Source organism: Cephus cinctus, unplaced genomic scaffold (genome assembly GCF_000341935.2).
Source record: "Cephus cinctus unplaced genomic scaffold, Ccin1 Ccin1_scaffold0160, whole genome shotgun sequence".
In the NCBI taxonomy this organism is placed as follows: Eukaryota; Metazoa; Arthropoda; class Insecta; order Hymenoptera; family Cephidae; genus Cephus; species Cephus cinctus.
In genome coordinates, this window is record NW_014332886.1 from 3,340,870 (window position 1) to 3,357,849 (window position 16,980).

Consider the following 16,980-nt stretch of genomic DNA (forward strand, 5'->3'; position numbering starts at 1 on the left):
TTTTGCTTTTAGCCGTTAGATAAGATTTTTGTCTAGGAACACTTCTTACCTGGCTTCCTCGTCGATCACTGGCGTTACCGTTCCCGAATATTGGGCATAGTATGGATCTTCGTAGCTGCTTCCGCCACTGTACGGTCCTGCCGGATATCTTCCTGTTCCGGTTCCGACACCGCCGCCTCTCTCAGGGCTGCTCATGTAGCCACTTTCACCGTGAAGTCGATCTGAGGAATCGCAGAGGACGTATCGTGTGAATTTATGGCTTTTCAATTTTACGCTATGCTAATTGCGCAATTAGCATAGTTGATTGTCGGTTCACGTCGTTTCAAGGAAATAGTATTTATTTGACCCGACTATTAATCCCTTGGAGGACGATATCGATGTTTAAATATGATAACCTCAAAGTTTTACGATTCGAGCATATACGACAGATCTTAGATGTGATTTACAATATGAAATGATAGATAAATATATAAATGAGGATTTGTAATAATTTTGGATTTTTAATAAATATAATCTACCAAATGAATGTCTACTGGGTTTATACCACCACCATGATTACAAACTAAAATGCAATTTTCTTAGCATGCAATGTATATGAGTAATACCCATTAAGGATTATAATGGATGGAAACACTGATATGCCAATAGGTAACCAAAGAAATAAAATATCAATCGATATCTCTACAGTTACTTAACATTTCCAATTAATACCTTCTCTTCGATTAATTATCAGGGGATATATATAGCTTATAATTATTTATTTGCACTTCGCAAAGAATACTTTTCTTTTCGTCTCTGCAATTGAACTTTGACCCCGGCGAATAAATTCGTTTGCTTCCGAATCCTGGTCGAAGGTTTCACAATGTAATTACGAAATATCGTCCTCGTCGTGACGTCTGATTAATTGCACGTTAGATCGTTACTTCCTGTTGAGTAAACACAGCCACCATGAGATCAAAGTTCTCGTGATATATTTCACATTGAAAAAAAGGTCGGTTCCGGTTCCGCTTTCTTATTTCTCTAAGCGTCGCAGCGACAAGCGTCGAGTACAACGTTCGGCAAAAGTATTTAGGTATGAAAAATCGAAAAACCTGTCAGAACTTTAAAAAAGATGACAATCGAAAAAAAAAAAAATAACACGAGATACTACCAACTGTTATATTGCGAAAAGTTAAAACGGTAGAGAAGCAGCGTGTTTCTAAATGCAAAAATGTGTACACGGACGTCCATTGAAAAGTTGGCGTCGTCAATGCCGTCACTGTTTTCCAACTCGCGATATCCATTTTACATAGTTTTTGCAACTTCCGGAAAACCCGGAAGTAGCCGTGTAACTAAACCCGGAAATGGAAGCGCTGCACGTACAAGCGTCAAGAGAAATCATATTCTTTGTCACGTTCAAGCACAATGGCTCAAAAATGTCAAGTCAAGAGCCATTGTGGTTGAACGGAGCAAGTACAAGAAAAAAACCAGAGCAGTAATCGACGTGTCCTATAGAAAAATCCTGAGGATCCTCGACAATTAATCATTTAGCATCCAATGCACGTAATACGCGAATCCTGTCGTTTTGTCCTATTTTTAAGGATTCTACTGACCTGGTATACTATAGAGGGACACCGAGCTGTCCCTAGAGAAGCGTGCCGAGCCCCCCAGGCTTCCAAGGGGACTCTTACCACACTGGTAGCTGCGAAGCGGCTTGGCCGGCGCCACCCCGCCTCCACCTATCCAACCAGTCAAACCAAAGCATTGTACCATGAACTTTCACCTCGGATACTCTATTAGATGTCAGGCCTGGTTACTCTGTCTAACTTGGACACTCAACGGCGTTCAGACGTTAGAAGATCTCGTGCATTCTGAGCTTCGTACTTGCTGATTACATTGAGCGTATAGGTTAATTCTTGATACACTTTGTTAGATGAAAAATTAGTATACTACTATGCGATTAGTATGCCACTATTATATCCAGTATAGTTTTTACAAAAGAGTAGTACTACTATCGTCGATTTGCCAGTAATCAATCTATTGTCTCGTGCGGGCTATCAACATCAACTCTGACCGACATAGAGAATCGTGCTTGCATTTTATTCCTATATCCGGTTCACTATCGGCTAACGTCAATTAGCTATGTCACACTGATAATGAGTGTGACATTAATGGCACCGTATACCTATATATACCGAGACCACCTACTCTCTATGATATAATGGCTCCCGCGCACTGTGAACCGTTCCTATTTATAATACGACTCGATTGCCTCGGGTGTGAATATTGCACGTGAATTTTCATTGTAATGGGCAGTTGCTTGTTTTCTGCCTGACTGTAATTGCCCTAATTGATGCGATTCTGGTGACTTTGCTGCAACGTACTGCGACTGAGGACTGGCGAGGAAGCTTTAGGGCATGTTCGCAATCTCGTGAGGTCGTATCGATTACAACGATAATTCGACAACATTCAATTAACTTAATTCGACAGCATTACGAGCGATCCTATTTATCTTGATTTACATGATTGATAAGATAATTTTATCTTTTCAATAATTCCTGGCGTTTACACTGTTTAAAGACACTTTTAAAGGATAGTCTCATTGCGCGACAGTGGTGTATGGTGACGATAAAATATTTCACACAGCAAGCACGAAACAATGACTAATTGAATTGTTTACATGATGAATCGAAGAATCATTCGATTGAGCTAAGCGCGATACTGGCAAAATTAATTAATCGCCTTGTTGGCGTCGAATAGTCGAACGATGATTATTCCGTCACAATAGTTAAATCAATGTTAATTCAATGAACGACGATTACAACGAGACGAATGATCAAGTTATTTACGTTACTATACTACGAATCATGCATCGTAGGAATTTTAGGATTTGTCGACAATGGGGTAACAATCTACCGAGCAAGCATGAAAACTGGTTTTAATCGATTATAAAACAGGTAAAAATTAAATAAATGCAACTAGCTGTTACATGATTAACCAAGCTATGATATTACACCTTGATTATTTTGACTTTGGCTATTTTATTACTGATCCATAAAATATCACAAACTACTCGATATGGTTTATTGACTATATTCTTTTGTGTAGGATTATCAATTATTAATCAAATTATACTTGACTTCCTTTCACGTGTGTACATACCGAACCATAATTTCGAATGACTTCAAAAACACTAGAAATGATTTTGTTACACGTATCCTGCCTTCATGAAAATGATGTACGTGTCTTAACAAAGGATACGACATTTAGCCTAATTATATAGAGAAACATGCCTTTGGCTACTACCCCTTCACTCGGAGCAATTTTCAATGCAAATTCCTCTCAGTATAATTGGTGCTTCGATCGTAAGAAAAAAATACAGGAAGGCTCCGATTTGATTGGCTTGAAGATACGATTACGAAAATAGAGCATAATAAATACATCATGAAAAGGATATAAAAAAAAAAAATTAGACGACTCGCATTTGATTTTAAACGAAGCGCAAACACAGGTTGCATCACAGCACAACTACAAAACTCCAATCGCTATAATTAATTACAGATTGGAGGTATTAGAAGGTGATCGTTTTCATAAACGTCAAGGACACATTGATTCAGGGTTGGTGAAAGGGGCTGGAATGCATGATTCTCCGTATTGCGTAATAAAGCTCGGCTAAACGTTTTATGCCTTGCCAAAACACATTTCTCTAAGTGGCACACCTAGTACTATTTACAGGTACGTGTCTGTTACGTCACAGAAAAAAAATATATACTTAGCACGAGGAGTATGTACACAGCGAGAGTCATTTTCTTTATCTACACAAGCGTCCATGATTATACGTAGTATCATTGATCATGTAATTAGACACTAAAGTCCTGTACGCGAATACGAGTGTAATTGACAGTATAGAAAAATAGTTTGACGATACCTGGTGTGCTTAAAGTTTTTGGCTGAGTCGGCGCAGCGTTTGGTCCAGTGGCTACCGAGGATGCCGCAGGACTATAAGCCCTTAAGAGTGGACCACCCCTTGGTAGGGTGCTGCTGCTGCCCATGTAATAGCCGCCACTGCCAGAGGTTGAATTTTTTGCCGTCTGAAATGACAAAAGTGACGTGATTGATTGGATTGTAAAAAATTGTTTTCAATAATACGTATTCAAAAGGTCATAGATATAAGAAACCGGTACTCGTTAATTCACCCTTTACAAGGCTTCTAGATCCTGTGAGAAACGTGATCTGAAAGTCATCCATTTTTTCCCTTGGATTCTGATCGAATAGTGACCGCGCCTTCTCGGTGACCTTGCGTAGGCTGACTATGATACAGTTCACGGTTGGGTGTCCGTGAAACGTCGTCCAATGGAATTGCACGAACGATGGGAGTGTACGAGGTGTGGACACGTTTGTGTAGAGTTTATCAACCTGATCTGATCAGGATAAATCGGCGCGGATTTCAATTCAGAGAGCAAGGTCGCTAACGAATGACTCGTTTGTACTCTTGTAGCATGTTTCGTATTATACATGGTATATTGACATTGAATTCACCATACTGAAAATCTCAATGAACACGTGGGCAAAAAAAAGTTTAAGGGTAAAAAATAAGTTTTTGACAACGCTGGGAATTTAATGTTGTTGACGTTGGCAATGATGTATGATAGATTAATGATTTTTCGATCGATACGTATCTTGGTTCTAAATATATATACATGGTGATTAAATTGAATCTGGTAATTTTTTAAGTACACGACAGTTCACCGAACGGAATAAGGATGATACGACGTTTAACTGTCTTTGCATACACGTAAAAAACAATGATTACGTAATAAATTTCATATGAATTGCAAAATATTTGACGACGATACCATCGAGTGTCGCTTTCTACGTATACAGAAATCTCGTAATCTCCTTAAGAAGAACGTGACGATTAGAAACTGAACGGATCGATGTGATAATGTCATCCATTCGTCATTTCTAATGTAGAGGGAAATTTCTAACAGCAGCTAAATTTATTGTACATAAATAATAAGAAATGTCCGAAGGATCCGGGCCAGAACGAGTTTTAAAAATTGTCCAAGTGAAGTAGGTGTTCGAAAACTGGTACAAGACGAAAGTAGAGGAAGTGTCCTAGTCAGATAATATATATGTATAAGTTTCGACCTGGAAAGCTATGAGAAAGTGTGCTGTTATCCCGCTTCGAAATATCTAACCCAATTACACTTTATATCAACATAAACACCATAAAGTTAGATAATAAATGGCATAAAATACTTTTAGCAAATTCGCATTCCCAAAAGTCTTGGGTAATCTTTCAGGAATTATAAACAGCAGCAAGGGCAACGGACATCCTTATTTCATTGCGGATAGCCTTTAATACGTTCGAGTGATGCAACGAATTCTCCATGGGAAGTAGCAACGTACAGAACCCGAACCCCACCAGCGAAACGAGTTCTGTTCTCTTCTGCTGAGGAATAAGACGCTGTTCAGGTTGCTGTGTCGGAGCACTCAACGCTGCTATTCGCTATCAGATTAATACAGTGGCCGGTCGATTTTTCTGATACAGGAATATCGATTGAGGATAGTCTATTTTTTTTAACTATTCTCAATATTTTTTGTGCTTTGTTCAAAAATATTTTTTTTTGTTTTGTGCCTCGTTCATGCTTTTGCAAGTGACTAGTTTTTACGTGGAGTGGATACTGCGTTTAATTGGCTGACAATTATTGAGGGTAGGTCTATATGGTGATTTGGTAATCTTTTTTTTAAACAGTGCAGTGGCATATACGTCACTTATTACGATATTCAAGTTTTCTGTGTCCATATATGCTGTTTGTGTTCTTGTACGTTACCCTCTATGGTTCTACCTTGCGTCGTGCAATGTAAATCAACCTGATTAATCGTGCTTTACAGTCATTTCGTTTCCCCATGTCTTTTCACGGTGTTGTCATTGCGAAAGTGTTAGGTTAGATTTGACTGGTTTTATTTGTAGTTTTAAAAAGGTATAAGAAGTACATGGAACTTTCGAGTTTCGACATTGTTTACCCATGTATTAACGTTTAATATATATGGTAACCAATTAATATAGTATATCCCTTACGCTCTTTACGTAATTGGAAAAGAAGAAAATAGACTAATTTGAAAGTTTCGTTTATATTTATTAGTAAAAAAAAAGTGCCTGCGTTACTTTCTACTTCACGGTAATTAATTTTATCAAAGGGACAAGGACATTAATTTCACACCTCCCTTTCACGAGTATCATCGTCATTACTGTAGTTCAAAGGTTGCCCTGTATGTCCCATGAAATGAAGCTATCCTTTGAAAAATCGTCAATTGGGAATCACCGAGTGAAACGAGATAGTTGACTGTGACTTTAACGACGATACAAATTTATCATCAAAGTCAGCGCTCATTGACGAATGAATTAATGAATTTCGCCGTAATAGAAAAGAAGAAGAAAAACAAGTTATTTAATAGCCAAACCTTATTTCCCTACAACATGGGTACCAAAGTATGGCTTCTTCTTGACTAATGGAACTAGTCACGCGATTCCACAGAGATTGTTTTTTATTTACTAAAATTCCTTTGAATTCGAGAAAGATTTTTGAAAATCCTTTCTTCGCAGTCAAACGAGCGACTTTATTTTCTCATCTACCGACTGGACGTCACGAAATCCCGGAAAAACTTCAGGGTCACGGACACAATGTTACATCACGTCTCTGTACGATTTCGGATTGATTTGTCTTTCCTTAAAAAAAGCACCTAACTTCACGCGATGACTTGCTCTACATACAATATTTGTCACGGGAGAATATATATATATTTTCAGAAAGTACAGATACCAAGGCGGAAACGGCTTTACGATTTTCTTTTTCAATTTTTTTTTGAAATACCGTCCAAGGTCGCTATATCCAACCATAAAATCGATGGTTAATATCGATACAATTCTTTAAAGAGCGTGAACGTTTTTTACCTATAAAGTTGAACGAGTTACTCAATTCTCTTGTCTAATGCGAGCGTTACGATTTCGCTCTGAATTCTATGGATTGAGAACAACAATGTATAGGGAGTATACTATAGACAATGGTATTCTAGTAGAGCAACGTGAATGGCCGGAATATATTTTCCATTCTGTTCACACTCAACGTCGTGTAAAACACGAGCGAGCGGTGTCGCAACTTTTCCACGGGAAAATTTCTGTAATAAAGATACGTCAAGGAATGTCAATTGGCGATTGTCTATTGCGATATGTTCAGGTGTGTCTCTGCTGGTTTGGCTAGCGAACCTAGGTCATGGTTTCCTGTGAACAAGTTGTGCGAAAGGGGTCGGGCATTAATTACCACATATCCATAAATTATTGCCACATCGTTTGCGAAAATGTAAAAAGTGAAAAAAAAACAACAAAAGAATTAGCATAGAACGCAGAGAAGCGTGTCTGGGCATCTATGAAACGGGGTGTCCCAAAATACGTGTATAAAAATGACATCGGGAAATTAATATTTAGTTATGCTTCAGCACGCTAAAAAAATTGATCCGTTTCGTAGGTAGCATCCTGCATCAATTTTTTTTGTATATATTGTACTTTACCCATTTATCAATATACGAATCCATTTATCTTTTTCAGATTCTCTCAGTGAATATTGGCCGACAGTTTACGTTACGTAAAATACGCTCGTGGAGTAACGTACAGTGAAATGCGCTGTGGGCTGTATTCAAGGGAAACGTAACACACGTGCGGTAACTCCATTGGACGCTACAAGATATTGGATCGTAAATTAGGTGAGAGGGAAAAGAAATCTAGAAAATCGTAAAGCCGAAGAGTATTGAGGTCATAGCAAAAGTGGAGAAGGAGGAGGAAAGGGAGTAGATTAGAGTAAAGAAGGAATAATAATAAAAGTGAATATAACGAAAATTAACCCAGGAACATTCTCACGTTTGACTCTGGCAAATTGCCATGCAAATTCACCAAAGTCAGCTGAATCTCATGAATATTCCAATGTCGTGAGAGAATACGGTATATCAATTGCATCGATTGAAAATAGCTCCGTGACTATCGACTAGCTGTGAAAGGGGTAGATATTGAATTGCAAATTGATCAGAGATATACGAGTTTGAATGGGGCTTAAGGACCCCAGAAATGTGACCCGTTTCACGAGTAAGCGTGTTCGTTACGGCCGGTAAAGAAGAGGCGAAGAAAGTACAATAAAGATATATGTAGCTCAGTATCGCGAGTGAAAAGCCTTTGCGGTGCGAATTAATCGAAACGCGTATAGAGTATTCATGTTACTAATGCGCGCAAAGGACAGCAAGACCGAGCTCAATTAAAAGAAGAAAAGATAAAACAAGGAAAGGAGACTCTCCCAAGAGATCACGATAACGTTCGCAGATATATTCGATAGTGGTAAAAGTAATGAAATGAGAAAGTCACAGGAGCTTAAGCTTGGTCTTCTTCTGGCCTCGATTCTTGTCCTTTCGGTCCGATCGGCAAAAGAGGATAATTTAATTTTTACGAAAAAAAATAATTTCCTCAACACCGAGAAGAAGACCATCACGCCGATTCACAAAGCTGCCCTGACTCAGCGTGGTTACATACAGGTGAGAAAGGATGTTAATTTATTTAATTTCACGGCTGGTTAATCTGAGACGTCACAATAAAAATATTAATTATATCAATTCTCTGAATTGTTACATCAATGTTTTTTATTTCTCACCGTACGCAGTTCTTGAGATGGGAATTGCCTGTACCGGAAATTGATGAATTTACATTCTGCCTTTGGGTAAAGTCTACGAATTTGACTTACGCCCATTCGATCTTCTCCTACTCCAGTGAGTATAAAAAATGTTCTGTCCGTAATTCCACGTCCGGTTACAAGATCAGCCACCTCTCTTGATTATTAGACCAGGGAGCAAACGTAACCCGCTATGGTCTGTAGATCCAGTTCTAATGGGCAAGACCCTGAACCATTTACGCAATCGTCTCAGAATCTTTTAAACGCTAGAAACACGAGTCAGTAAGGTCAATATCATTTTTATTCTGCCTGTTGTATGAGTTATTGATTTGGCATTGTGATAAGATCACGAGTCGTAACCAAATATGAATATTTATCATGGGGAATTTAGATCAGCTTTAAATAGAACCATCGTTCAGATTGCATAGACACGTCATATAGGGCTTAGACTGTTAATATAATTTTTAAGCACAATAACACTAATCATTGTTATTACTATTTTTTTTTAAGAGAACGAAAGAGATCGATTGGTAAGATCATGGATATCGCCATTCGGTAGAAGTGTCCATTTAGAAATAAATAATGTGGAAGTCTTATCACATCCGACTGTTATCAAGGAGCATCGTTGGTATCATATATGTCAAACTTGGGACAATATAAACGGACACTATGCTGTATGGATCGATGGACGTATCGAGGCCGAAGGTTATAACGGCCAGGTAAGCACTTGATGTTTCCCTTAAATCAAATTCAAATATATATAAAAAAAAATCATTATCAGATAACGTCCTCAAGATACTTGTAGCATAAAGTGGTCTTCGTTGTACTTGCAGTGTTCTACCTTATCTGTACATTAACTTTCGCCATAGTAACTATCTAGTTACTAGAAAGAAACCTAGATGGAGCGGCTACTTTAACAATCGCTGAATCTCCTTATGAATGAAATGATTATTTCAGTTGGTGAGTCACGTGATACCAAGCAATGGAGATGTTGTCGTTGGTCAGGAATATACGGACTTTGACAAAGGACTGGAAGAGGGAGTAGAAGGATTCGTTCTTGGATTCAATCTTCTCTTGGCCTCAGCTTTTGATGCCACGGATAACAGACCATCCTTAATAATTAACCCACCGTTACTTTCACTTTCAAAACTTTCGGAAAGTGAACCACTTCTACAAATTGGTCCAGAATTTGATCTGAGCGCGAGTACAGGTGCTCCGATTGCTCTTAGAAGAATCGATGAGAACGTGGGAGTAAAACGTGGAAGAATTCTGCACGGTCTGACGAGCGTCACTGGACAAGGTACTCGTCAAGATAATTATCCTTCCATCCGTAAACCGGAAGCACCAGCTGATCAGGTTACCTTCAATGAGAATTATGCTCCTGTCAAAGGAATCGTAGATCCGGTTTCGCAGACTCCAAACGTCTTCGTAGATCCTAACTTCAACGGTAGATTCGGCAAGTTCCCAGCCAAGATAATGAACGAGCATGAAGGTATCTTCGACAGCACCCTGAGGGAGTACATAGGGGAGCAGGATGAGAGTTTTGACAAAATTTTTCACAAGAGAGACTCGGAAGGTACTACCAACCAGAAGAAGATCATTGCTGTAAGGATCAATCATGGAAGCGACAGGAGTACCAGGACGACAAGAGCCACCAGGATGAGACGACGTGGGAAACCATTGGGAATGCAACTAATTGACCTGACCTATAACCACTGTGAAATAGGAAGAGGAAGTCCTTTCATAGGTGGACCACTTATGCTCATCTCCTGGACGAGGACACCGGTGCGGGTATTCGGTGGGGCAATTATGAAAAATGCCAAAAGTGAATGTGGCAAGTTTTAATTGCTTGGAAATATAGGAAATTATAATCGATAGAATGTTATAAAATTGTCGAAGAATAACAAGAAAATCATTTTCTTTTGAAATGATTCGATTAAAAAAAAAAAGTGTCTGATGTGCATTTTTTTACTTCATAATCGAACAATGCCATAATATAGATAGCGTCTGTATTCCAGTAAAATACTTTTTTGAATATTGAAAATTAATTATTAAGTATCGCTAAGTATGGATAATTTAACGCAATACAATCCTATCACATGGGATTGTATATAGGAATAAATTTATACGACCTCAAGTAACTTTGGTGCGTTAAATCAATGTTTAAACCTGGTAGTCTCTAGAAGCCTATATGTATCATCCAAGTCCCCAGCTTCTTATTCTCGTAAGACATTAAGCACGACATTTTTTTCGACTGAATGGATGCATTGAAAAAACGTAATGGAATGAGTTGAGATTGATCTGACAAGTAGGAGCCATTGAACGTTTTGTAGAAAACATGGAGTTTGAATTGACGCGCGAATTCCAAAGATACCAAGAAGTTTCGCTTGGGTTGTCGCGTAGAATGATAAAAAAGAGCAAAGAAGAACGAACGACTAAATATATATATATATATATATATATATATATATATATATATATATATAGAGAGAGAGAGAGAGAGAGAGAGAGAGAGAGAATAAAGAAAAAGACAAGAAAACCTGAGTACGAGGAAGTAAAACCCAAGAATTCCTGCAGAAATTCATTTCCGACGGGTTAAAGGCGAGTTTCGAGTTTTTCCGGCCACAAAAGTTTGTCCATCGCGTATTCGCATAGCCGTTCCACAATTGCAATTTTACAACAGGATTTAAGAATTTCATCAAACGGCGAACATCCATGACCGCAACAGTATTACGCTCTACTGGACTTACGTAATACAAAAACTAGGGCGGGAGGACATTAACGAAAGTAGAACGACGCTCGCCAATGAGTATCGAGATCGAGAAGGCAATAGTTTGATTTCCGAATTTCGATTGTCGCTGCGACCGACAAATCAGTCAAAACATGATAGACAGAAGTGAACTTATCAGTCATACGTAATTTGCCATTTCCGCAGTTTCACATTGAGCAAAAATAAATTGCGTTTAAAATCAAAGCGTGTTTTGTCACATTTCGCAAAATCTTTATTTATTCGCACATACCACGTCCGATACTCGATGAAAAGTACCATACAAATATTTTAGCATCGCGATAAGATTTCTCCTTTACTATAAAAAAAAAGCATACCACGTGTTGCGTATTACGTGACGTGAACTGTCATTGCGAATACTCAACGCATAAATTCGCGAAAAACGACTGATCAAATACAAAGCACACGACACCCGGTATAAGATCAATGTAAAATTACAAAGATTTGAAACGCGACAGAGTCAAGACGCAAAGTCAACACGTGTCGAATTCTCTATAGATATATTTACCATGTAAAAATTCGCACTCGCCCGTGAATCGTATTGACGTGTCGGGAGACAAAAGAAAAAGCATAGAGTAAAAAGTGAAATAATCAACGGACTTTCCAGTTCCTCAATTAAACACGCGCCAGTACCCATAGCGAGTCTTAACGTATTTTTAAATTGACCGCGCAAAATTCAAGCAGAACGCAGACAATGGAAACACGCGATGTATACCTGTACTTGCCTGCATAACGTGCTTAGCGCGAGCAGCCAAGGTCTTGACTACGAGAGACATTCAAGTGCAAGGCGACTGTCGTAGACGACTCAAAGCCCGATATAAATGCTTAGTAAGCCAGTAGATGGAATACATAAGTAACCAGACCTACAGTGAGCAGAGATACAGCGAAACACGTTACGAATTTAATTCACCAATTATTACCGATAGCATACGCTACGGCGAACGTTGAAAAGGGATAGACAAGCTAACGTCGCTGTCGTGCGAACGCGCCAGACAATAATGCCCAATCGTATACTTTCACGTGGTCGCTTCTTTCCGAGACGGTCATGGGCCACTGTAATTAACGATACGCGAAGCTCTCGCTGTTTGCCGAAAGACTTTACGGTGGAAGGTGACAAACACGTATACGCGAGACGGATGAAAAGAGATGAAAAAAAAAATGAAACCTATGCTCCATAGAAATATTTCCTTTGACTCGAGACAATCCCGTAATTAATCGTGGCGCTGCTGTACGGTCTGTTTGTACGAGGAGAATCCTTTTCCTTTGAGATGATACTGATTGCGACAAGAGTCGTTCTACGTGCGCATCTGCCTTTAGAAATCATTGAGTACACGCGACAGATCGATAACGACTAATTGAATGGCGTTAATTAGTATCGCGGATGAGTGGCTTCGAAAAATCACTTGAATACGTGCCAACGCGAGAGTCTGAAGAGTGTCGCGAACGATGAATATCAGGCTTTAGGTTTCACTATAATCGCAGGGCGTGGCATCGGTACAGCCACGGCTACTTACGCTCTGAGCGATTTGGCTAGGAAGGAATAAGCTGTATCTACGATCTCCACGAGACTTTCCATCGAAGGTGAAATTTCTTTAAATTTGTCTACGTGAGACAGACTGCGTCATACGTGTGTAATGACAATCCTCAACAACGAAGCAGTCATTAGGAAGTCGGACTGGTAAATATCAACAATGTAAGATACACGGAACGCGTGACAAGGAGAATCATTAAATTCCGTAGCAAAAAGCATCGTTAAAGACGGTAAAAGAATTACTGAATATATGTATTTACTACTTTCGCTCGACGCATCAGTTACGTTACGGGATATACCTGAGCGGTTTACGGATGTATACGACTTGTATAATAAACAATGACACTATACGTAGTAAATTTTACTCCTATAGTCTAATATTCAAATTTTATATTATAATATTATATATATATATATATATAGTTTTCTCACGATATATATATATAATATTCTCTACATATACTCAAAATATACAGATCTTTTGATGCAGACTGGACAACCAATTTCGATATGACGTCATAAAAATAGATCTCAGTTTCACTATGGATTTAACGGCAGGTTGGCTACGTGGCCCAATACTTTCACCAAAAAATCGGTCGGACTTAACGTCGCGACGCTGATTCTCTTTTGTCACGTACACGGGGTACAGCTACTGTACCAGTGTCGAGTTACGAAAGCGTATTAAGAGTTGGTATTATGGTTGGTGGTACACGTGGATATACCTACATGAGTATATCTATATAGAAATTGAATAAGCATACACAGTCAGCGGTCTCGACTGGCAAAATTTCGTCCTGTAAACCGGAAATTAAGCTCGGCCCGTTTAATCCAGGCATTGCGAAGTCCCGCGATGTTGGGCTGCAGTAGTTACACGCTTGGGGAATCCTACAAAAGCATTGTCGGAATTCGTCCTGGGCTCTAAAAGTCATGAGATATCGTAGCGGCCATGTTGAAAATTGTAGCGATTTAATTCGGTAGAAATTACATGACGTCTCGGTTTCCATTTAAGGATATGATAATGAGTTTTCTAATATACTTTATTAACCGGAATTTTTTTTTATTTTCCTCATATGTCCTAGTCCCGTAAGGTTCGCCTTGTTACAATGACCAGAAACAAAAAGTTTAACGATCCGTACAGACACCCATTAGTAGTAGTAGTAGTAGTCGGGTGGCACTTTCTTCTTGATTTCCTTTTTTTTTCTCTTTTTAACTTCTCTTAGTTTAATGTTTTTTCTCACCTTACCATGCTGGTTGATCGTTAATGCCAGATGCCATAGTGAGTTATTGTACCTGTCTGGTGAGTAGCGATACTCACGCATATAGTGTCTATTAATTATATAAATATTTAACTACGCACGATACAAGCAGGGCGAGTAGCGATTTGAGTTCAAAATTTCGAGCAGAACGAAATCGATCTGTTACGTGTTATCTGCAATGGACATTTCCATCAAAAGTTTAATACTACAGTTTACAGTGTAATATATGATAGATTGTTTATCCTATTTAGCGCATTGAGATCGGGCATGGAATAGTTACAGGCAGATGCACAAAGGTTTGCAGGTTACATAGAAATGTCTAGAGTAACTGATAATAGTCTGTGTCACACCTAATCGCTTGTAGCATTCATAATTTGAAGTTGGAGAGAAATTGAATATAATTTATAATGAAAGATACATCGATATACCTATTTGATTACCTTTTTTTTTAAAAAAAAAAAAAAAAAAAAAAAGCACAAAGGTTTGCAGGTTACATAGAAATGTCTAGAGTAACTGATAATAGTCTGTGTCACACCTAATCGCTTGTAGCATTCATAATTTGAAGTTGGAGAGAAATTGAATATAATTTATAATGAAAGATACATCGATATACCTATTTGATTACCTTTTTTTTTAAAAAAAAAAAAAAAAAAGAAAAATCATCTACGTCCGATTTCATTGATCAGAGAAGGGTAAGAAATTTTGTTCGAATGTGAGTCTGTGATTGACGGTGATTGATGCTGAATGTGGAAATGGAGTATGACGTCAGCTACCACTAATCAGGATGAAGCAAAATAGTTTGACCGGTAATTGCAAAGTCAAACGTTCCGCGCTGTTCTAATTTTGAATAACGACGAATTTAACGAGGTCTTTGATTACAGCTATATTACCCTTTATTATCTTGTTAGTCGATCGTGAACAACTCTCGTTACTTTGGGTGCATTACACCCCAGGGGGAATTGCTAAAATTGACGAAAACGTTGAGTAACCTTTGAGAGCGATTTCTTTCGTTTTGTAACTAAATATTTGGATACTACGATTTTTTAATGAGTATCGATTAATTACGACATCGAAGTCACTTCAAGATTTTTCTCTATTTTATATCTATAAATAGATATTTAAGGCGGTGGGTGCCGTGGGTCGCAGATGGATGACTCATATGTGATTAAACGGCTATTGCATAACTGACTACTCGTGCGTCCAACAATCAATCCCGGCGCGTAACGGAAACCTGTTACGAACAATAATTGGCTACTTGGAACAATTCAGGTGACCAAACGTAGAGACATTGTCTTTCGCAAAGGGGGCGGTTCGCAGGCGAAGAAACGCAAACTAGGTTAAAAATGAACGGTCTGTCCTCAAGCCTAAAATTGCACAACCCAACGGCCAGAATTCTCACAACCAGCATAGTGCCTTGTTAGCCTCAAACAAAAAGGGATCAGGTTTCAGACTTCTTAACTCCTGGACAACGCCCACGGTTACCATAATTCCCATTGTTTACGTCACTACAAATATCTCGTTCGCGAGATATACGTATGTTCGGATAATCACGTATAGAGAAAAAAAAAAGATATAAACGCAAAGTAAAAGTCGATGAGAATGATCCAACAGTGACGTGCGAAAAAAAAAAACAAAGAGAAGCATCTACTCCTTTAACTTCCATCAAGAAGCTTTTTACGCGAACCAAGTTCGATCCTTCCATTATGCGTAGCAGAGTAAGGGAGTTAGGAACTTTCCAACTTCTCCAAGTTCCTATCAAAAGATCTCCAAGTGCTCGTTCATCGAACCCGTTCGAAAGTTCGCGCCCTTTCAAGTGCTCTATGGGCAATTTCGTTTGTTTGGAAATCCAAGCGTCGAGTTCTCCAACCTTCAGCCACGACCTCTGGTCACTCGTTGTACGAGATGAAATACGATTGGATATCTTTCAGCAGCAGTTCGGTGCGTCGACCTTCTGTGCTGCACATTGGCTGCCACCTTTCTTCGAGTCTTTACGTAACGTAAGACCCGCAAGGCTCTTTCATTCGCCTTCCGATTTATCTGTCCGTGTCGACGCCTGGCTTCTCGTTAAGAACCATTACCTTTTTCCCATTATGCCTGGAATACGAATTTGCACAGTCGTCGCTGAAGTCAATACTGATTAGGACGATAGAACCGCCTTGATATCCTCGCTGGTATGCAGTTGGTCAACAGTTGGAAAATACTGTAGGAAAAAATAAAAGCTATATCAAGTTCCACTCGGCATAGACAAGTACATGATTCGACAGGATACAGAGTAAAATAATTGTGACGTATCAGGAGGCTGGATCATTGAGACACTCACGAATCTAAATCCTCGAAAAATCGGGAACAATAGCCAGCTGTCAGGTCGATCGCACGTTTCTTTTTGAAAGGCCAAGTATACTCCACGCCATGTCCAGCTTCCAACACAGGCCCATTGTGCCAATAATAGAGGGTTTATGTGGCATTGTCGAAATGCCGCAAGTGCCAATAAAGATGGTTATCGGAGGATTTTCGTGTGTAGCCGGGTCATAACTTCCGAGGTGTCAAAATCGATGAGTATAAACTGAATTCGAAGATAATTACGAAGGGTTTCGTAATTACTTGGAAATACTTGCTGCTTCTACCTAGTGACGAACGTTTTCTCGTTAGAGAATTCTCCAGCTGGAAGGAATTGGTCCAGAATTGAACAGGTCACGAAGCCAGGACGACTTT

At 39.0% G+C, this 16,980-nt stretch overlaps 2 protein-coding genes across 22 annotated transcripts in view; one reads left to right on the top strand and one right to left on the bottom strand.

Annotated features, from left to right (window-relative positions):
• Positions 1–16,980, bottom strand: part of LOC107263617 — a 130,371-nt gene that overhangs the window by 16,630 nt on the left and 96,761 nt on the right. For 19 of the 20 annotated variants that reach the window (XM_015731005.2, XM_025081127.1, XM_015731001.2 and 16 more), the window contains 3 exons: positions 3,908–4,070; positions 1,593–1,718; positions 50–221 (listed from right to left, as the gene is read on the bottom strand). In XM_015731005.2, the coding sequence (XP_015586491.1) occupies positions 50–221; positions 1,593–1,718; positions 3,908–4,070 (461 nt within the window). The remainder of the gene's footprint in view (positions 1–49; positions 222–1,592; positions 1,719–3,907; positions 4,071–16,980) is intronic. The other variant, XM_015731006.2, reaches the window with a different exon arrangement.
• Positions 5,292–10,834, top strand: LOC107263623. Of its 2 annotated transcripts, XM_015731022.2 has the most exons (6): positions 5,292–5,696; positions 7,589–8,559; positions 8,685–8,790; positions 9,204–9,412; positions 9,651–9,993; positions 10,084–10,834. In XM_015731022.2, the coding sequence occupies exons 2-6, from the start codon at positions 8,380–8,382 to the stop codon at positions 10,536–10,538; spliced, it is 1,293 nt and encodes a 430-aa protein (XP_015586508.1). In that variant the 5' UTR covers positions 5,292–5,696; positions 7,589–8,379; the 3' UTR covers positions 10,539–10,834. The 2 variants fall into 2 exon arrangements, with proteins under 2 accessions (XP_015586508.1, XP_015586507.1); XM_015731021.2 differs by having other exon boundaries at positions 5,293–5,696; positions 9,651–10,834.